The 22,870-nt window shown below is 35.1% G+C and overlaps 1 protein-coding gene across 7 annotated transcripts in view; it reads left to right on the plus strand.

Annotated features, from left to right (window-relative positions):
* The window catches only part of Dgkb (diacylglycerol kinase beta), a 710,085-nt gene that overhangs the window by 417,083 nt on the left and 270,132 nt on the right, over positions 1 to 22,870 (plus strand). For all 7 annotated transcript variants that reach the window (XM_029484790.1, XM_021178688.2, XM_029484791.1 and 4 more), the window contains one exon: positions 10,418 to 10,482. In XM_029484790.1, the coding sequence (XP_029340650.1) occupies positions 10,418 to 10,482 (65 nt within the window). The remainder of the gene's footprint in view (positions 1 to 10,417; positions 10,483 to 22,870) is intronic.

Genomic DNA, 22,870 nt, shown 5'->3' on the forward strand with positions numbered 1-22,870 from the left:
CTCTCTCACCTTACAGGTCTCTGGCTATTTGTAGAGGGTCTCCCCACTCCCTCATCCCCACCCCCACCCCCATCTCCAAGGCTGTTTATTTCCATTCATTCTCTTGGCATTCTGGGCTTTTCTTCTCTCCTCCACCATACCTGATCCTGTTTCTATTTTCCACTCCCCCTCCCTTCTCCTATTTAGTTTCCTCCCTCTCTGCCTCCTGAGATGATTTCCTTCCCACTTCTAAGCAGAATTAAAACATTCTTACTTGGGCCTTTCTACTTGTTACACTTCTTACACTTTGTGGCTTGTATCCTAAGTATTCTGTACTTTGTTGGATAATATCTTCTACTCAGTGAGTTCATATCATGTATGTCCTTCTGGGTCTGAGTTCAATATTTTCTAGTTCCATTCATTGGCCTTCATAGATCATGATGTCTTTATCTTTAATAGGTGAATAGTATTCCACTGTGTAAGTGAACCTCATTTTCTCTTTCCATTCTTTGGTTGAGGGACATTTGGATTGTTTATAGCTACTGGATATTACAAATAAAGCTGCTATGAACATAGTAGCGCATGTGTCCTTGCTATATGGTAGGTTATCATTTGAGTATATGCCCAAGAGTGGTATAGCTGGGTCTTCCAGTGGAGCTATTTCTAATTTTCTGAGGAGCTGCCAGATTGATTTCTAGAGTGGTTATAGCAGCTTGTAATCCCACCAGCAATGGAGTAGTATTCCTCTTTTTCTGTATCTTTGCCAGTGTGTGCTATCACTTAAGTTTTTGTTTGTTTTTTCTTGGCCATTCTGAGTCCTGTGAGGTGGAATCTCAGGGTCGTTTTGATTTGCATTGCTCTGATGACTGAGGACTTTGAACATTTCTTTAAGTGCTTCTCTGACATTCAAGATTCCTCTGTTGTGAATCCTCTGTATAGCTCTGCACCCCATTTTTAATGGCACTATTTAGATATCTGGTGGTTAATTTCTTGAGTTCTTTACATAGTTTGCATATTTGCCCTCTGTTGGATGTAGGGTTAGTAAAGACATTTTCCCAATCTATAGGTTTCTTACTTGTCCTATTAATGGTGTCCTTTGCCTTACAGAATATTTTCAGTTTCATGAGGTCCCATTCATTGATTGTTGATCTTGGAGCCTGAGACATTGGGATTCTGCTTAGGAAATTTCCCCTGTGCCAATGAGTTCAATGCTTGGTCCCACTTTCTCTTCTATTAGAATCAGTATATCTGGTTTTATTTTGAGATGCTTGGCCTACTTGAGCTTTGTGCAGGGTGATAAATGTGGATCTATTTTTATTCTCCTACATACAGGCTACCAGTTAGACCACACCATTTATTGAATATGCTTTTGCTTTCCACTGTATGGTTTTGGCTTCATTATCAAATATAAAGTATCCATAAGTGTGTGTGTTTACTTCTGGTTCTTCAATTCTATTCCATTGATCAACCTGTCTGTTTCTGTACCAATACCATGTGGTTTGTATCACTATTGCTTTGTAGTACAGCTTGAGGTCAGAGGTGGTGATTTCTCAGGAAGTTCTTTTATTGCTGGAAAATTTGTTGGCTATTCTGGGTTTTTATCTGTCCATATGAAGTTGAGAATTGCTCTCTTCATTTAATTTGATGTTAGCTGTTGGTTTGCAATATATTGCTTTTCCTTTGGTTAGATATGGGCCATAATTTCCTGTTCTCTCCAATACTTTTAATATTAAGGTGTGTTGTCTTTTGTCAAATGATTTTTTAAGCATCTAATGAGATAATCGTGTGGCTTTTTTTTTTCTTGAGTTTTTTTATACACTGCATTTTGTTGATGGATTTTCACATATTCAACCATCCCTGCATCCTTGGGATGAAACCAACTTGACCATGGTGAATGATGGTTTTGATGTGTACTTAGATTCAGTTTTTGAGAATTTTATTGAGTATTTTTGCATCAATATTCATAAGCAACATTGGTCTGAAGTTTTCTTTCTTTGTTTGGTCTTTGTGTGATTTAGGTACCAGAGTAACTCTGGCTTCATAGAGTGAATTAGATAATGTTCCTTCTGTTTCTATTTTGTGGAATAGTATGAGGAGTATTGGTATTAACTCTTTTTTGAAGGTCTGGTATTATTCTGTGCTAAACCCATCTTGTCATGAGCTTTTATTGGTTGGAAAGTGTTTGATAATCAAGAGTTATGAGACTGTTTATCCTCTTAAACATTATACTCTTTCTATTTGCTTTCATGCAGTTCCCTGAAGCCTGAGGAGATGGCTTTGATAGAGACCTTACAAGTAGGACTAAGTGTTCTATAGTCTCTGATTCTTTGCATGAGGTCTGGCTTTGAATCTTTGTACATTTTCCCTTTCTACTAAAAGATGAAGCATCTCTGACAATAGCTGAGTAAGGCAATGATCTCTGAATAGAGAGACTGTTACTAGGAGTTGTATTTTTGCTTCATTTTGTTTATTTGTTTGTTTGTTTCATTTTAAGAGAGTAGTATCTAGTTTTATCCTAGGTCCCTGGGATATCTACTCTCAGTCTCTTGGTCACTCAAGCAGTGTAGACATGGGTTATATCTGGTAGAGTGGGCCTTATTCAAATAGGATATTATTTGGTTATGCTCACAAGCTTTGTGCCTTCATTTTCCTACCATAAGTTTTAAAGGGAAAAAAACCATTGTATTTAAAAAGTCTGTGGCTAGGTTGGTGTTTGTGATTCTCTTTTTGCAGTTTCATAGTACCTTTCATTACCAGAGACACTAGAAAGTAGAGGTAAGTGTTCTATGTAGGCACTAACTTGATTTCACCATATTTGTGGGTTAAAACGTGGTCCAAGTCTGCCCCAGTGCTCTTGGGGAAGAATGACTGGGGAGTTTTGAAGGCACTTTTCCAGGCTATGGGATGCCACAGGACTTGCTCTCCAGATAGGGAGTATAGTCTGAGGTCCTGGGGACTGCTGGAGTTGGTTTGGGGGTCCCAGATCTGCATGGAGGCAGGAGACATCAGGTTCTCAGACTTGGGCACCCCAGACGCTGCTGGATGTTGTAGAAGAGCTGAGAATGAAGTGGGGACCCACCAGCTAGATCTAGCCTGGGGCTGAAGAGGAAAGAGGGGAGCAAGCACCAGTTGAGTCCTGGGGTGAGAGGAGAGTTCTTGGCTTGCCTGTGGGCAGCTTGACTTGGCAGAGGCCATGACTGGGAGCACTGAAAAGCCTCCTGTGGTAGATTAGGCTCCTTAGACGAAGACCTGCTCCATTGCACCCAAATGTGGATCCCAATGAGAAGAGACAGTCCATGGTTTTAAAGCATTTATTATCGTAGCAGAAATTTGATGAGTAAAATTGTACCCCAGTTTCTCAGCGTGGGCCTGAGATTAAATACCTTTTGCAGGGAGGAGTGTCTGAGAAGAGGGGTTTATTGGCTAAGTCCTTCAGATCTTTAGGTACTTCATTAAAATGGAGATCTGTCTTGAGGCTATGTGATATGTGGTCACATTTTCTACCTGTGGAAGGGCTTGAGGCATTGCCCTTACATGACTAACAGGCACAGACCTATGAAGAGCTGCCGCCTTGTATCTGGGACCTGGCTTCCAGGAACATGGCAAAACACTGCAGGATCACCTGCGGGGTCACCGGGGTTTCAAACCAAGCTCAACCAGAAACCAGGCTACCTTTCACAGTCCCACACATGCTCATTATTACTCTATTAATAATTTTATATCTTTTTTCTTTTTAGACTTTATTTCCTCACCTCCTTTATGTTCACTGTTGCTTTTATCACTTCCTCCATGACTTCCTTCTCTGCATCCTAATTATTGGTGATGGCTCACATTGCAGACAGTCACACCCCAGGTGGAATGCTGGTGGTTTTCAATGGTGTGGTGGTATATTTTTGCTGCCAATTTAACACACCTAGAAAAAAAAAAGCAACCTCAATTGAAGAGTTATCTCCACAAAATTAGCCTGTGGTAATCTCTGTAAGGCATTTTCTTAATTTTTAATTGATGCAGGAGGATCCAGACTGCTGTGAACAGAGCAATCACTAAGTAGGTGAGCTTAGACTGTCTAAGAAATCTAGGTGACCAAGTCAAGGGGAGCAAGTCAGCAAGCAGCATTCTTCCATGATCTCTACTTCAGTTACTGCCTTCAAGTTCCTCTCTGGAACTCTTTCCCTGGCTTCTACCTAGGATGGACAGTAACCTACTAGAACCCTTTCTCCCAGGTTGCATTTGGTCATGATGTTTATCACAGCAATTGACTAAGTATAATACATAGAAGCTTAATCACATTTATTTTGCAAACTAAGCAAGATGATATACAAAACACTATGACAGGTTTTGGACGAATTTAGTTTCTTGGCCAGGTCTATCAAAACTATAAAACTATGAGTTTTATTTTTTTCAATAACAGGTATGATATAACTGTTTGTTACTGAAGCTCCAATGTGTTATTGATATAAATAATACATTCTTTCTGACATGACATCCTATAGAAAAAAAATCTGCTGATCACATGACCAAATGTATATTAAAGCTCTTATGGACTGAGGAGATGGTTTATGGACTGTAGAGAAGGTAAACTTGATGCACTGATAAAAGCTTGAATTTTGCTTGCAAAACTCCCATGTGTATGTACAGTATGTCTGGTAGCTTGTCTTTATTCAGCCTTGCAAGTCAAAGACAGGGAATCACTAGATCAGATAAAACAAAATGTGTTTGAGTGAGAAATGATGCCTCAAAGAATAATGGAGAAGAGTGATTAACAAAGATTCACATTAAACAAAATCTTCATCATGGCATGTACACAACTGAATACAAACATAGAAGCACACATGAGAGAGAGAGAGAGAGAGAGAGAGAGAGAGAGAGAGAGAGAGAGNAGAGAGAGAGAGAGAGAGAGAGAGAGAGAGAGAGAGAGAGAGAGAGAGAGAGCCTATATATGAAAAGAATTTCAAGGAACAGAAAAAGCTCTCACTATTCGTGGGTGCTATAACACTGCAGGGTCATTCCTCTTATGTATTGAACAAGTAAAATTAGCCATCTGTATTGCATACTCTATACAATTTTGTCTTCCAAGTTCTGAAAACCTTAATTAAAATAAGTATTCTGGGAGAAATTTAAGTTCTTTATTCAACAGAAACAAGTTAGTAATTTGAAAAGTAAAAGAAAATTTGTATATTATAAAGCACTTTCATCATATAAGGCACATAATTATAGTGTATAGATAAATGATTTTCCTTCTATAATTTACCCCCCAAAACTTGCTACATATTTGAAGAAATTCTACTAGAAGTTTCTGACTGCTCTAATACTGTGTGTTTTGTACAAGATGGAGCAAGAGTGAAACAGTATTTTTGGTCTTTCCTTGGCCATCATCTCTAGCTTTACTAAGGACAAGTATTATCATCTGACATACTGACTCAGTCATCACATTTTCAAGAGCTCTTCTGTGTAAAATATATGTAAATAAGAGGAATTATAATAAAATTATTTAAAATATAAAAGAGATATTCCTATTCTACTACATGTTTTAAGTGTACACTTTTCTATTTTGTAGTTGAAACTCGAAGTAATCATTTGAAGTTTTCTGAACTAGTAATCTACTTCAGGTTTTGTTTTCTCAATTAGGAAATTTTTCAGATACTATGTAATAACTATTTTATATGACACATTTACAGTGTTATGTATATACTACATATAATGAATATTATATACTTTTATTATATATTATATGTATTTTATGCACATATGCATATATATGTATATCCTATATATAAATATTATATATTATTATATATGTGTGTATCATTTATATACAATATATATAGTATATATGTATAATATTTACTATCTTATGTCACTCATTTAAAATATACATATATATGTATACATATATTTGTATATATGTATACTTAATTTATGCTTAATATTACACTTACTGTCTTAATAGTAGAGTCACTTTGTTCTCATAGTTTTATGCTGATGCTTGTGTAAACACACAGAGTTTTTATTCTGTATGAATTGAGTCATCATTCTTCTACTCCAGGTTTTATCTTTTCATCCCTATATCTCTCTGCCTTTCTCCATCTTTCTGCTGACCTGGGGGAAGTGTCCTGTATAGAGTATATCATAGTGACTTTTAAACTTCTTTGATAAGAAAATGCAAGCTATAGCAAAATAAGTGTATTGTAGACTTACAGTTTCAGATGGTGGGCCCATAATCATCATGTCAGGAATCATGGCAGTGGGCCAACAGGAATGGTGCTGAGGCAATAGCTGAGAGCTTATATCTTGAGACACAACCAGAAGGCAAAAATAGATAATTGTGAATATAATGGTATTTTAAATCTCAAAGCATACCTCTGTTGTAGATAGCCATTGTGCTAATTATATTTGATGTTAATTCCATTCTCTTGTGAGTAGCTGCCTACAAGGAATGAGTCTGCACTCAGGTGGTTTCCTGTAAACTTGCTTCCCACCTTAATTTGTAAAATAAAGGAGAGCTGATCATTGGGCAAATAAAAGGGAAGGTGGAGTGGAAGGTAGGGAGAGAGAATAAGGAGAAAATGGAAGTGAGAGATGATGTAGAGGAGGAGGAAGAAGAAGAAAGAAGAGCAGAAGCACATGGCCTGGAGAAATCACAAGTTCTAAGAGGTCTCATAGATGTGGAAGATGTTAGTGTAGTGGTAGATCTGCCCAATCTAGGTGCACAGCATGTATTCATATTAACTAAGTTTTGTTTTCATTGTAGGAGCATAATTGGGTTGGAGATTCACTGCAACATACCTCTAGTAAAAAATCTTGTCAAACAAATCCATACCACCAAATCTTTCACAGACAGTTTCACCAACTGGGGACCAATATTCAACTATATGAGGCTATGGGGTCATTCTCTTTCAAATCACCACAGAAGATATAATAGTTTCTTTGTTTTCTTATTTCTAGTTGAACTAGCCAACCAAATTACCAGCAGGAAATACAAAATGTGGAAGTTGAAAATTAATATTGTAATGTTCTTGAATATCTTCATCAAAAGTTGCCTTGGGGTGAATATTTTTCCTCTCGTGGTCACAGGCTCTATATTATTCTCTCTGCTGTCTGGTAACCAACCCCTGACGTTTTACCTATAGACTTGAGTATCAATAAGCCTCAGTTACATACTCCAGTATTTGACATATCATATATAATTTTCCATAGTCATCCTTACAAAGTGATTTTTTTTGCCAATTTCAATGATGCAAGTACTTCAAGAACATGTTCAGTTTCATTGAAGTCATAATAACGTGTTCCTTTCTCTCAGGTTATAGTGATCACCTTCCCTAAGGGCCCATCACAGACAGAGTTAATTTAAGGAGGGGATGAAATGTCAGGATTTAAGTTACATATAATTCTTAATTCTTATCTCACATGAAAGTGTCACCTTTTTCTGTAACATGGTAACAGTGAATGACATGGATATGACCAGCTTCACTGAACTGACCAAATTATGGCAAATTACAATATTAAAAATAATGAAATGTTAATAATAATTTTCCATCATCTTATACAAAGTACTTGCTAAATTAGGGTAATTTATTTTTAATAATAGTGACAACATAAGAACAGAATTAATACTGCAGAAGAACATAAAGGAAAGAATAGTTATGATAGATATGAGTAGAAGCTGACTCTTTCATAACGAGCAATTCTTTCACTTTATATACACTTATATAGGTGTAACTATATCTATTCAAAATCACACAGAAACTACAGTTTAAATAAAACTGTGAAACTTACATTTATTTTGCTTTAATAGAGCTGATATATTTCATTTTTCTTCTTAAAATCAATTAATATAAAATAAAACTTTTATGTTAAGGATATAAGAACAACTTAATGGAATATATATATATATATATATATATATATATATATATATACATATATATTAGGCAACACTAAGCATGCTTTTCATCCAGTTTACTTTCAGGGACATTCTAGCATGTTCATGAACCACATGAGTATCATTTGTAAATAAATTATGTTGTAGTTGTATGGAATCACTGTGTTTAATCGTCACTGCAACAGAGTGGATATATTTTCTTTAAAAATATGGCGGCTTTAACTCTAGGTGAAAAACCAATTTGTTGACAGGCATGGGGCCTAGAACTGAAAAACTGATCTGGATTCAGTTTATGTATGCTAGGAAGTTAAGCTGATTTGTTTTTTGTTCCCTAGGAATGACAATACATAGAGGTAGAAAGGGTAAAATTAAAATGCTCTCTTTGAATTTTCTTAAGTGATCTCTCATTAGAGAACCCTAAGTGTCTCTAAAACAATGGCTGTTAAGCAAGTTGGCAACAGCTGGCAGTATTTCTTCAGTCCCCTTGGAATAGTGCCAGAGGGACAGGATCCTTAGCAAGTTTGGTTTCAATTCTCCTCCAAATGAACACCTGCTGTCATTGTCCAGTATCAATACCACACTCAGAAGGCCAGCTCTCTTTGCAGTGGAATCTACTGAAAGGGCAAAAGCTTGCCTGGGTTGCACCCAGGCTTTATTTCCCTCTCCTTTTCAATTTTCTGAGTGTCCTGGATATAGAGATAATACTAAGTTTATCACTGGCTAGTGGGCATGGTAATGTTCTACATAAGGAATTTCCTCAAATGTATTCCTATCTGTTTAAATGTTCTTTGGTTTCCATTTCTTTTCCTTTCTCTTTTCCTACCTAGATTATCTTATATTTCCAGGACAAGATTTTTATTGCAAAAATATATACTTTAAAGAAAATCATCCTAAGTGAACTATAACTGGAAGATACAAATAATTCAAATAAAAGTATTTCAATGGTATTCTCCAAATTGACAAGACATATTGGCACTTCACTCTCTTAGGCATTGAGTCTCTTTTTTTTGCCTTTGTGTAACTGTTTGCTGGATTTACACAGCTAGTTGGTACTCCAAGTTCATTTTGTATTAGTAGAAATAAAGTTAAGACTGGTGCTTTTTAAAAAAACAATTACATATCAAGGAACATGTATACTACCAATAGCTTGCTTTAAGTTTCTGCATAATTGTATAGCATTATAAGAAAAATACATAATCTTAATGTTACATTGACTTCTTAGTGAGTATTTATAATACTTGTTACAAAATATGCAGTCTATTAGACCAAAAATAAGTGAACCATATTGTCCATGTTTTATTTTTGTTTCAAAATTGCTTATTAGAAACATCAATTCGTGGAGAATGTTATAAGTAAATTTTATTATAAGTGATGTTTCTATGTTATTCTATCTATACAGTTGTGTCCTTTTTCTTGCAAAATAACTCCATTACTTGACAATTGATAGTGTATAAAATGTATATAAATAGCTGTAGCTTGCTCTGTCTTGCAGAGAAAGACTCTGCCATCTGCAGCTCTTGGTCCCTCTCGTTAGTCCTTGTGCTTTGTTATGTATGAGCAAACACATTAGCTTTTTCATTTCATTCATTAGACTCTTAATCCTTGATTAGTGTTTTCAAGATTCTTTCAAATTCACAAGTTCTTTACTTCTTTTGAGTTAGTTTTATTTTTCCTTTTGTCTTCAGTGTGAAGCAAAGTTGTCATTCAATCACAAAAGCTCTTTTCTATTAATGATTGGTAAATATATTAGTCTCTCATTTGAGTGATTAATTATATGTAGCCGAAAATGGGAAAATATCTCCTCGGTTGAAATAATAAGACTGCTTAGTATTGGATTTAATAGTCTATGCTCCAAAGCTTGAGTCACAGTCCTCCACCAATATCACACATTCTGTTAGATTCTTCTATTAAAGAGAAATTGGATTAACAAAAAGAAAGTGGCACCCATTAGGCTTCAGAACCATGGTATTTAGCATCTGAGAGATGAGTTATATTTGTCACCAAGTCTTGGTGACCTTGCTCTGTTGGTTTTCTCCATTATAGGAGATGGGTCAGAAAGCTGTGTGTGTTATGACCAGTTATTAATTACATATCAGGGCATACTGAGCAAAGTCTGAAACAAATCATTACACTGCTTTCTTAGATCACTAGGTTCTCATTGTACTTTTACCCACAATCAATCTCAAAGGAGCAAGAACATCTTGATGTGATAATTTTTCAACTTAAACCATCCTTTTTACTCTTATTTAGGAACATGTTCAACTACTCTTTGACATTATGACAAAATATGCTCCTTTAAGAAGAATCTAAGCATGGAACAAAAACTAGGAATTAAAAGATATCTAATTTATATAGAAATCAATTTCTTATATAAATGTGACAACTGAAAGGTTTTGGAATGATTATGTAGTCATACTCTTCTAGACTTTACATCTAATTTCAGAACATCCTGTCAATAATATTTTAAAGAATGAAATGATATATAATCTTGTTTGTTAATTTATATTTCTATAAGATAAAAAATCACAACTATCACTCCTCCATTTCTTCTTTTAGGATGCCTCCATTGCACACAGATTCCACATCATGAGAGAAAAGCACCCAGAGAAATTCAACAGCCGGTAAGGCAACCAATGATGGCTTTGCAATTAAGATTGTTATGGATAACTATGTCCTTACAGAAGATCACTATGTATATTAGACCCTTCCTATGTAAGTACTGAATGAAATTCAAAATATATGTTTACATTAAGATGAAAGTAGAAATGAATCAGTTTTTTTCTTCTTTGGTTTTAATGGGGCTATAGTGCAGGATCATGTCTATTTCAATTTCACATGTTTAAAGTCAATACTTTGCCGGGGTGGTGGCGCACGCCTTTAGTCCCAGCACTCAGGAGGCAGAGGCAGGTGGAGTTCTGAGTCCGTGGCCAGCCTGGTCTACAAAGTGAGTTCCATGACAGCCAGAGCTAAACAGAGAAACCCTGTCTCGAAAACAAAAACAAAAACAAAAACAAAAACAAAAAACAAAAAACAAAACCAAAAAAACAAAACAAAAGTAAATACTTCAAGTATATGTTGGAAGTTACCAAATAATATACAAATTTTACACAATATAAGCCTTTACATGGCTTAGTATGTAAATGCTGATCATCCTTTATTCCAAGGCAAAACATGGAGCTTTGATTTGGTAATTTTCAGTGTTCTTATTTACATAGATATCTCAGGCATCTACCCTCTGGGGTCAGTATCCCATGTTAGCTTCAAATAAATGCCAGTATAAATTGCCTTCCCAATAATATCAATAGGAAAATATTCCTGCTATAAGTTGTAGACAGTGACATTTTTCCTTACTCAAAAAACAGGAAAAGCTTGGCACTTTACCTATAATTCTTTAAGGGCAAACTGGCTTCTACCATACAAAGATGGGACAAAATTAGTGAATCACATTCAGTTTTTCTTATACCATATTCACTTGGCATTCCTTAAAGTACGAAACCGATAATCTGTATAGCTGTGTAGACATTTTATTGCTTTATATATTAGCATTCTCTGTATTGGCTAAGCAGATAATTGTCTGTGAACACATGTAATTTGGTAAATAATCCTGTAAGTTCTTGGGTCTATGCTAATACATCATATAATAAGAGATGACATCATTTTTTTGCATGTAAACAAGTTTATAAGATAAATGCTATAAAATATTTCAAAAATTAAATATTCTTAAACTGTAGACTTGAGAGTACTATTTATTGAATAATCTTAAAAACAGTATCATAATTATTTATTTCATATCTAATTGTTATTAAGGTCATTTAAATATGTTGTAAAACAAACCATTTTAATACACATTTCAGGTATTTCATTGAGTTGTTTCTTCTACTACAAATAATTTATGAGCTTATAGAAAGGTGTTTCTTCTATCTCCTATCAAAAAGTTATACAATTTCCTATTGTTTGTTGTTATTGTGGTAATTACATGCTTATTTTGTTTTGGTGCTAGGAAAATACCAACTTGGTAAATGAGAATTGTAATACTCCCTTCACATTTGAAGGAGTAGTTTGAGGCCTTATTGGTATGAGCACTTCTTTAAGTTTTAGAAGAGTTCTGCTATGGGTCAATATGGCCCAAGGGTGTTCTTTCTGAGAAAACATATTACTGGTTCAATCTCATTGCTGATGGTAAATTTCTTCTAGTATTTCTAGCTCTTTGATTTAATTTTGGTAAGTCATATGTGTCTGAGGATTTCTTTATTTCTTCTAATTAATTAAAAATTTCAATATATTATAATATCTTATACTTAAAAGACCAAAAATATCAGCAGCAGAAAACTCTCAGGTCTAATAAACTAGCAGAACACAGAGTCAGCATACAGAAATCCAACGCTTTTTGCATAGCAATAATAAAAAAGAATGAAGAGGGAAAAACCACATTCATGTTAGCCTCAAAATAAATACATTAACCCCTAGGGAATAAAACCCTGCCTGATGATACAAATGTCCTCTAAACACTGGAGAAAGAAAATGAGAAACACTAGATGATGAAAAGACTTCACATGCCCATGGATTACAGATTAAATGGAATCTCCAACAAAATTGCAATGACCTTCTTTGCAGAAACTAGATAGAAGAATTGTATCCTACATTCCATATTGCAGCAAAGAAGGAATTAAACTGCCAGAATAATCCTAGGGGAAAAAACAGCAATGCTGGAGACACCAGAGTACTTGATCTCAAACTGTACTACAAAAGGAAAGTTACAAAGCCATCACCACACTTTGGTCTTTCTTCTTCCTGAGCTTCATAAGGTCTGTGAGTTGTGTCATGGGTATTCTGAGCTTATTGCCTAATATCCACTTATCAGTAAGTACATTCCATGTGTGTTCTTTTGTGACTGGGTTACCCTACTGAGGGTGATATGTCTGGACACACTAAGCCATTTTACTGACCAGCAACTAATACATAGAAAAGAGTATAACCTATGTTATTGAGTGATAATTGGATCTATCAGGTGCTACTGTCTGCTATCTAAGGAAGGACATCATTTTTTTTTATGCTTTCATGTCTTTTTTTTTTATTACATATTTTCCTCAATTACATTTCCAATGCTATCCCAAAAGTCCCCCATACCGCCCCCCTACCCTCCCATTCCCATTCTTTTGGCCCTGGCATTCCCCTATATTGGGGCATATAAAGTTTGCAAGTCCAATGGGCCTCTCTTTCCAGTGATGGCCGACTAGGACATCATTTTTAAGTGTTACCTAACCCATGCCTGATAGTACTCACCGGTAGAACTGGTCTGAGTAATAAGACTTTCCTCCCATTCCTACTCTGTCTATCTGTCTCACATCACTCTCTTGATATATGCTTCTAATGGCCCCTGTGTAAACCTATAGTGTATAACCAGATTTTCTTCACACAAGCTTAGTGAAGTGGAAAGAGAGGATAATAAAATGCATGGTAGTAGGAACTTGATGTGGCCTAGGTATTCCCACCAAGGACTGGAATCTCTTTCTTTCAGGCTATATGAACACATGGTAACAAGTTTACACATAAATTTAAATCATATATCAAATAATTTTACAACAGAAAATGTTTACATGTATATCCATTAAGAGTAATTATCTGGCTAAACATTCACCATCTATCTCTAGCTCTACAAATTCATAAAGAGTTAAAAATTATAACTTTTGTGACTACGTTATTAATAAGGGTTATATAGATAAACCCAGTCAATATTTTATCATCTGTCCTTGAACCTATAGTAAATTCTCAGTATCCTTTTCATAACCTTTGTTTAATGGTTTTACAACCTCTTAGAATGTGCTCTAAGTGGTAAATGCCTGTTTACTATATCAAAATCAATTAACTAGTGACACTTGAAGCCTGACAGAATTCTCAATGTAGTTTTGATATCAGAAAAGATTTAATAGCCATCCTATCATGAAAGAAATTGATAATTACTAATATAATTTAGGAATTCTTATAAGATCATCATTAAGAATTAAGAAGTCATCTATATGTCTATATAGCATCACTATATGACAGTACGTCTTTATTGTTTTGCAGAAATCTATTAAAAAGAATGGGTTAATGTCCATTGATTGTTATATATATTTAATAATAACAGGAAAAGCATATAACTAGCAGGAATCTTTCCTGAAATAAAATTCTACTGAGCCTTGCCTATAGTCGCAAATCTGTCATTAACTGGGCAGTCCATGGCAAAACCATCTCAAGAATATCACCTGCTGGTTTTAGCTTCTCCTTGATGTCTCCTGGATCTCTTTTTAAAGACTTCAGTGCTCCTCACTGAACCTGGAGATCACTGATTGGTTAGACTAGCTGCACAGTAAGATCATGGGATGGCCTGCCTCCATTCTCACTAGCACTGCACTGATGGACACATTCAACAATGCTAATCTTTTGGTCTTTCACATGGAATCTGAACTCAAGTTCTCATGCTATTATGGAGAACATTTACTGACTCGGTTACCTCCCTGCTATGAAACTTATCATTTGTTAATAAAGAATGGCATGTAAAGAGAAACCATAAGATGCAGATTTGCTAGCTGTGTGCTCTGCTACAGTAGTGTCTAAACAGGTTCTTGACTTTAAGGAAGCTATGAGCTGGTGGAGGAAATTGTTTTTAGACAAGTTCAAAGGTATGTGGAGACAGGAATCAGGAGATTCCTGTCAAAAAGGCAGTAAAACAAGACATGTACTCTGATGTTTTCTTTCTAGTTTTTATTTTTAAAATATTTATTTTATTATGTATGTCTACTATAAAAATGATTGTTGTTCTATACTTTCAAGCTTTTATTTGTATATTTCAATTTCATTAGATTTCTTCAATTCAGAGATCAAAATTTTGAAAAATGTAAATAATCTTAGGTGTATAGACTGAATATACAATTAATAAAATGCTTTATAACAGAACCCATCTCTACAGATTCAAGTCAATTAGATATGTACAATCCAGCCTATAATTTTTAGGTGTTTTTTTTTTTATTTAAAGTCCCAAACATTTAGGCAACTCTCAAAGCACTAATATAAAAATTTAAGATATTAACATTTTCCTGAAAAAGTAAATTGCACATAAAATAATTTAATGGAACAGGGCAGATATCTAATTTCAGCACTGAGGCAAGTCCAGCCACAGTATAATTTCATATTTTCAAATATGCTTTTTGAAGTGATACTAGTAAAAGTGTTTCGGATCAAAGCTCTTGTCACATTAAGTTGTCTACCATTAATGCCATATTCCAGCATGCTCACTTTGAAATACATTTATGTTACATAGAACATCATATTTTTAAAACTATATTAAGGAAAATTATATATATATATATATATATATATATATATAATTTGGATTACCTATGCTTCTTATGCTAGGAAACAAAATAATTTTAAAAGATAATTTTAATTTGCTTAAAAAAAGTGTACTTTGCAAGGTTTATATCTAATCCTTTCCAAGTTCCTAGATAGATCTAAGTTAACTGTTAAAATATAACACACTGTCTGCCTTTCTAAAGTTTAAAATAAAGCTGAAAATATATAAAGACTTCTCAGATTTAAACTCAAGGCAAAATAGTGTTTGAAGTACACATGTTAATACAATTTAAAACCATATGTTATATAATATTGGTATTTAAAATATAAATATAACTTAACTGTTAGCGTCTACAATCATTTTTCAAGCTGTTGTGATTTCACAGATAGTTCACCTCTTCTGGTTATATTTAGAGTACTTTAAATTCTTGTTCTTAAGAATTCTTTTTATTAATTGTTCACTAGTCACTATAAAGTTGCTTCCATTAAAATGATATTTATATGGACATAATATTTTCAGAAAAAAATATTTTAAGTTTCAGAAGCAAGACGACTGAACAATGATAAGAAATAACACGTCAGGTGGAACCTTCTCTGCCAGAGTTTTGGTAATATTTCAGACATTTCCTTTCACCTGAGTTCATAGAATTCATTAACCAGAAGTGTTTTAATTCACATTTTAATGTATTATATCTAAAATAACTTTCTTGGAATGAACTAAGGGGACCAGTTAGGAAACACTATGATAAATGGTTATAATGGTTAACAGTTTTCCTCGTGCAGTGAACCTTGAAAGCATCTGCTCTCTGATTTATACAATGAAGCATCGTTTTCTTAACTACAGGATCTAGAGTTGCCCTGAGGACAAAATTTATTAGTATATCTGGAGGATATTTTCTAGATTAGGATAAGGGAGGTGCAAGGTCTCATACAAATTTAAGTGACATCGTTTGAAGAGGTAGTTTCCTAGACTACATAAGAAGAAATCTAGTTGATTACCAGCTTCCATCTCTCTGCTTCCTAACTTCAGACTCAGTGGGACAAGCTGTCTCCCCCTCTTATCCCCATACCTCCTATGTCCTTATGTTCTGTATTCCCTTGAACAGTAAAGCAAAATAAACCCTTACTTCATAAAATTGCTTTTGGGCAAACATTCTATCACATTAATGCAGAAAGTAAATACTGTAAACTCCAGATAATGGAAATGGAGCCATTGCTCTGGTAAACCTGACCATATTGTCCTTAAGTGTTTGGAGCTGGTTTGAGGGAGGGGTATCAAAGAGTTTGCAGCTGGTAAAGAAGCTCTAAAGACATGAAGCATAAGTTGATCATTGAGTCTTACTCCATGGTTTCAGAGAGGCCCTAACCCTTGGCAATGATTGGCAGCGTTAGTTCCCACCGTCAAGGCCTGAGAGACCACTATGTAAATCCACGACAACGAAACTTGTCCTGCAGTGGGATCTCCAATGCATTGAGGAGAAAAGCATTACATGTTCCCCAAGGAATGGTCTACATGTGCTTCAGACAAAATGCTAGTCATCTGGGACTACCTGGACCCTTTGGGGTCCAGACAATTCTATCATGAGCACCAGAAACCTTACTGGGAGCTGTAGCTTTTCTTGATTTCACTATTGGTCTTACTTTGGTCTGCTCTTTCCTTCATGTGCCTCCCTTCCTTCCTTTTGGAATAAGATTGATTACTCTGTGCAACTGCAAGTTGGAAATATGTAGCCTATTTTATTAGACAGATGCTCAGATAAGAAATTTCCCAAGTCTCAGAAGGAATTATATTTTTCCATTTTTAACAGCATTGGAACTGTTGCATTATGCAATAATCAGGAGCTTATAGGTGAATACTTACAGCCTAAAACTCATTCAGGGAACTATTAAGTCGACAAGTGTTGAAACTATGACAGTTTATATTATCACTTGGTGATACAATAACCAACTTAAAAGATGAATCTCCGGGCATGTCTGTAAGGGATTTTCTACATGAGGCAAGTCAAGTGGGAAGTCTAAACTCTGGTAGTATGAATCCACAGGCTATAGAAAAAAAGAAATATTAGTTTAGCATCAATCTCATTACTTTCTGCTTCCTGATTATAGACTTAATTTGCCCAGGTGTATTATCTCCTTGCTATTAGAACTTCACTGTATGGAACTATTCTCTTGTAGTGTAAACTAAAGAAACTCTCCCTTAAGTTGTATCTTGTTGTGAGTTATTTTATGACAACAAGAAAAGAAACTATTTCACATTTATCTATTAGTTTTTACTTCTTATTCTCAATTTAATTGGCTAGCAAAGTATAATTATCAGCTACCGACTAATTGTTATGTGGCACTATACTACAAAGTATAGTGTACAAAGTATCACCTCCTACATATTATACACATATGTCTACATATGTGTATATTTTCATTTTGTAAACCGAATAACATGGTATTCATCTATTTACAAAAGCCAGAAAAATTTAACTCTAAATAAACGTTATCCATCTGAAAAGATATATTACTGTAGCAATATTTAATTAGTCAAAATAAATAGCTCATAAATCATACTTATTGATTTTCAAACTGCCAAATTACAGGTACATGTTCTTTGAGCTGGGTGGATAGTGTTTATCCCACCTTAACTGAGAAAGTACATTATTCTTTACATTCTGTAACCCATTAAATATTGGAAATTATAATGTCCAAGATAAGAACAGTAAAACAAAATCTATCCTAATCTTTCTTCTTTGCTATAGACAAAAAAAAAAAAAAACTGCAAAGGAAAAAATAATAAAACAGAGGATTATTACTTCTTATCTAAACAGAAAAATATCTAGTTGAGATTTTCATATAAAATATGGATTTGAAATAACAGAAAGCTTTAGTGACTTGGGGGTGACATGGTGTATAGTGTACTAGCCTAGCAGCTACCACTAACATTTGATTCCTGGCACCCTAGAAAAAAAGTTTGAGTAATGTCAAAACTAAACACCACCAGGTAATTCTATACTTCAACACACCATTGAAAAGTTAATTAAATACATTTTGAAATATTAAAGAAGTATTCAAGTTTTTTCCTTAATATGATAATTATGTATTTATATATCTTCATCTTCCATAGCTATTTATTTCATGCTTACTAAATGTCAATGACAGTCCCAGAACCAACTATTAGGAGTCCCACAAGAAGACTAAGCTATACAACCATAACATAAATTCAAGGAGCCTAGGTCAGGCCCATGTAGGTTCCTTGATTGTTAGTTCAGTCTCTGTGAGTCCATTTGAGCCCAGATTAGTTGATTATGCCAAGCTAATGTAACACCGTCAAGTAATGCATGATTGAAAAGTTGTTCCTCTGAATTTGATTAAATAAATTCTGAAACAATTATTTAGCTGTGTGGCCTCTGAAATCTGCTCCCCTAAGTTCCTGGATGAAGTCTCTAGATGACAGTTATGCTAGGCTCTAGTCAATGAGTACAGCAGAATATTAATAAGAATAATTTCATTGACCTTTTTATTGTATCTAGCTCTGTCTTAGGTCCCGTTCCTGGCCCTCCAGGCAATGTCAGGGGTTGGATTTCTCTTTTGGCTTTGGTCACAAGCTGGACCAATCTTTGGGTGTCCACTGCCACAAGTTCTACACCACTTTTACTCCAGCACATCTGCACATATGCCTTGTAGGTCAAAGGTTCTGTGGCTTGTGTGGTGGTTTGAATATGCTTGACCCATCTTAAATGGCACTATTAAGAGGTGGGGCCTTACTAGAAGTAGTGTAGTCTTGTTAGAATAAATTTGTCACTGTGGAGATGGTGCTTCGAAGCGTCATATATATGCTCAAATTTAGTGAGTCCAATGCAAAGTGTCCTGGCTACCTTTGGACCAAGATGGAGAATTCTTGGCTCCTCCAGCTCCTTGTCTGCCTGCACACTCCCATGCTTCCCTCCATGATGAAAATGAACTAGACCTCTGACACTGTAAGCCAGCCCCAATTAAATATTTGCCTTTATAAGAGTTGCCTTGGTCATGGTGTCTCTTCACAGCAATGAACCCCAAACTAACTAAGGCCACTGGATGGGTACTTCAATCTCTCCAGAGGAACACATGCCAGGTTAGAGAAGATGGCCACTTCAGGCTCTTTATCTCCCATCACTAGGAGTCTTTACTGGAGTCAGTCTCATGAATCACTTGGAGTTTCTACTATACTGGATTTCTCCCTTTTCCTCCAAATACCCAGGCTAATTCCAATCATCTCTTCCATCACTCTCTTCACCTATCCTCTCCTGACCTGACCACTCCTGTTCTAGTCCCTACCTGCTCTCAGACCATCCACAATCTCTATTCTATTTTCCATTTCTAGGGAGATTTCTGTGACCCCTCTGGAGCCCTCCTTGTTACTTAGTATCTTTGGTTCTGTGAATTGTAGCATGCTTATCTTTACATCTAATATCCACTTAATAGTGAGTACATACCATCATTGTCTTTAAGGACATGGGTTACCTCACTCAGGATTATTTTTTCTAGTTCTATCTATTTGCCTGAAATTTTCATGATGTCATTGCTTTTAACAGTTGAGTAATAGTCTAATGTATAAATATGCCACATTTTCTTTATCTATTCGGGATATTACAAACAAACTGCTGTGAACATAGTTGAGCAAATATCCTTGTGGTACGATGGAGCATCCTTTGGGTGATAAGTACTATAGCTAATAAGTACTATAGCTGAGTCTTGACATGGATCAATTCCCAATTTTTTGAAAACTGGGAAAAGTCATATTGATTGCCAAAGTAGTTGTACAATTTTGCCCTCCCACCAGCAATGGAGGAGTGATTCCCTTGCCCCATCCTTGCCAGTATGAACTGTCACTTGTGATTTTCATTTAGCCATTCTGATAGGTGTAAGAGGATTACAGAGTCATTTTTATTTGCATTTCCCTGATAGCCAAGGATGATAAACATTTCTTTAAATGTTTCTCAGCTATATGAGTTTCCTCTGATGAACATTTGGTTAGATCTGTACCTCTTTTTAAATTGGATTATTATCTACTTTCTTGAGTACTTGATATATTTTAGATATTAGTCCTATGTCAGAAGTCAAGCTGGTAATTTTTTTTCTCATTCTATAGGCTGTATTTTTGATAGTATCAAAATAGGACAATGTCCAATTGACAGTGTCCTTTGTCTTTCAGGAGTTTTTCAGTTACATAAGGTCCCATTTATTAATTATCAATCAAAGTGTTCATTCTATTTGTTTTCTGTTTAGAAAATTGTCTCTGTGTCAATGAATTTAAGTCTACTCCCCACCTTCTCTTCTATCAGGTTCATTGTATCTGGTTTTATGTTGAAGTTTTTGATTCACTTGGACTTTTGCTTGGGGTGAAAAATACAGATCTATTTACATTTTCTACATTCAGACATCCAGATAGTACAGCACCATTTGTTGAAGATGCTTTCTTTTCCCATTGTATATTTTTTACTTCTTTATAAAAAAATCAGGTGTCCATAAGTGTGTAGGTTTGCTTTTTATGTTCTTGTTTCCATTAAATGGTCATCCTGTATATTTTTCCCCAATACCATGTGGTCTTTATTACTATAGCTTTCTAGACTGAGTTTGGGGTAATTATAGGCTTATGTGCTGATTTCTGAGTTTATTTCTGTTGAATTCATTCCCCTTGATTTCTGTTTCCTTTCTGTTCTTCTGGCCTGAGTACCCTGTGGTTCTAATGACCAGTGAGTTCCCTTGTCCTGTACCATTCCCCATTTAGAATTTTGTCAGTCTGAATAAACTCTGGGGTTTTGAATGATAGCATTGCCTCTGGGGTTCTGGCGTTCTGAGCACTAGGGTGGCCTCTAGTAGAACAAGGGACTTTAGGGGTTCCTGATACTGGTTTGGCCTCTTCTTTTGGAGTTATGAGCCAATGTGTGCTCTGAGTAGCAATGCTGAGCTGTGGGCATGTCTGACTTGGGGTACTGTCATGGTCTCTGGTAGAGTACAGGACTTCTGTAGAGGTTATGGGTCAGGATATTCTGTCGAGATTTTTAACATGTGTGTATGTGTGTGTTTTGTTGTATTTATTTTTTTTTGTTTTTGTTTTTTGTTTTTGTTTGTTTCTTGTATTTGTTTTGGTTTAGTTCTTCTTAGGAATTAATTTATTGAATTCATTTAGCATTTACTCTGAGCTTTTATGAATTACACTTTGTTCCACACATTGACTTTAATTTGCAATAGCTTCTAGCATGTAGAGTTAATTCTTGCATTACTATATGTACATATTAGTAAATTAGCTCCTAAAATGAAAAGAAATGAAACTAATTTAAGCAGCAATTAAAACTCCTTTTTGTAGTCACCCTAACCCTAATTTATCAGATATTTGATGTGCTAAAGTCTCAGAACTTAGTCCTCCTTGTGTTCTGATCTAATCTGTTGTTGACAAGATCAAATTGTGTCCTGGACATGGAAGAAACTGTCTAAACTAATACACAATGAACAACCAACTTTTACCAATGATTATACTACCTTGATGGAAGTTGAGAGCAATATTGTTTCCTTCTTTTGTTCATGGGTAGTCTAGAGCCATCATTTGTAATTGATTAGAGTTCAAGTCTTATTTTCTTAGTGTATATAATCTTAATGTCATCTAAGTGAGTTGATTTGACATGAAGAGTACCTGACTTCTCATCTCTACATGAAGAGTACCTGACTTCTCACTATATCAATAATATGATGAAGGAGTCATGTAGATTTTCAGGAATAAGATCAATTGATATTTCATAGAAATCCTCCCAGGGAAAAATTTGAGGACCCCTGTTGTAACAGTTCTTTATAGGGCATATTAAATATAAAATAAGTCTATCTTGAACTATTTCCAAAGAGGTTAATCACCTCATTATAAGGTAATTTTGCCTAGAAAGTAATCCCCTGACATGTCTAATTGGAACTAATTAGATGCTCTGGGCTGCTTCTGGCCCCACCTACGTATTACTTACTAATACCTTTCTTTTAGAACATATGTGATCACACAGGCATGCAAAGGATCAATTTCTGTCTGAACAAAGTTCATTCTGAAATATTAACATGGAAAGGCTGTTTTTCTGTGTGAGAAAAAGAAAGGATTCCTTACAGATAATGTTCTTTGAACAGAAAAATATTCATGTATGTAGCATTTTCAAGTCTACATTTTCTTGTGTGCACTTTACATGAACCAAATGCAAGTGAAGTACATATTGTACCCAAGTAAACCTCTTACTTCTATGCATTGATCAGAATTAGTTCTAAAATGGAAAGGAAACATCACTTTTGAAGTTATTTCTTTATCATTATTAATTATTTTATTTATTTACATCCCAAATAGTGCCCCCCATCCTGGTTCTCCTTTGCAGAGTTCTTCTCCCCGCCCCATTACCCCTTCTCCTTCACCTCTGAGAAAGCGTTTCTTAAATGGCTAAAATTTCTGGAAAGATTTAGAAATTAAAGGCATAAAACCTTAATGTGAGTATCACAGTCCAGTTTCTCAGGAGGACCCACCTTCTGACTTTGCCCTCTAGTAAGAACCCTTTAATAGTGATTACCAACCAGTATGTACTGTTGTCAGTAGTCACTATTCACAACATTATCACTGCAGCTAAAATCTAGCTTCCCCTCTCCAATGCATCCATTCTTATTCCCAGGACTCTGATTCTCCCATGC

This window comes from Mus caroli, chromosome 12 (assembly GCF_900094665.2).
Source record: "Mus caroli chromosome 12, CAROLI_EIJ_v1.1, whole genome shotgun sequence".
Classification (NCBI taxonomy): domain Eukaryota; kingdom Metazoa; phylum Chordata; class Mammalia; order Rodentia; family Muridae; genus Mus; species Mus caroli.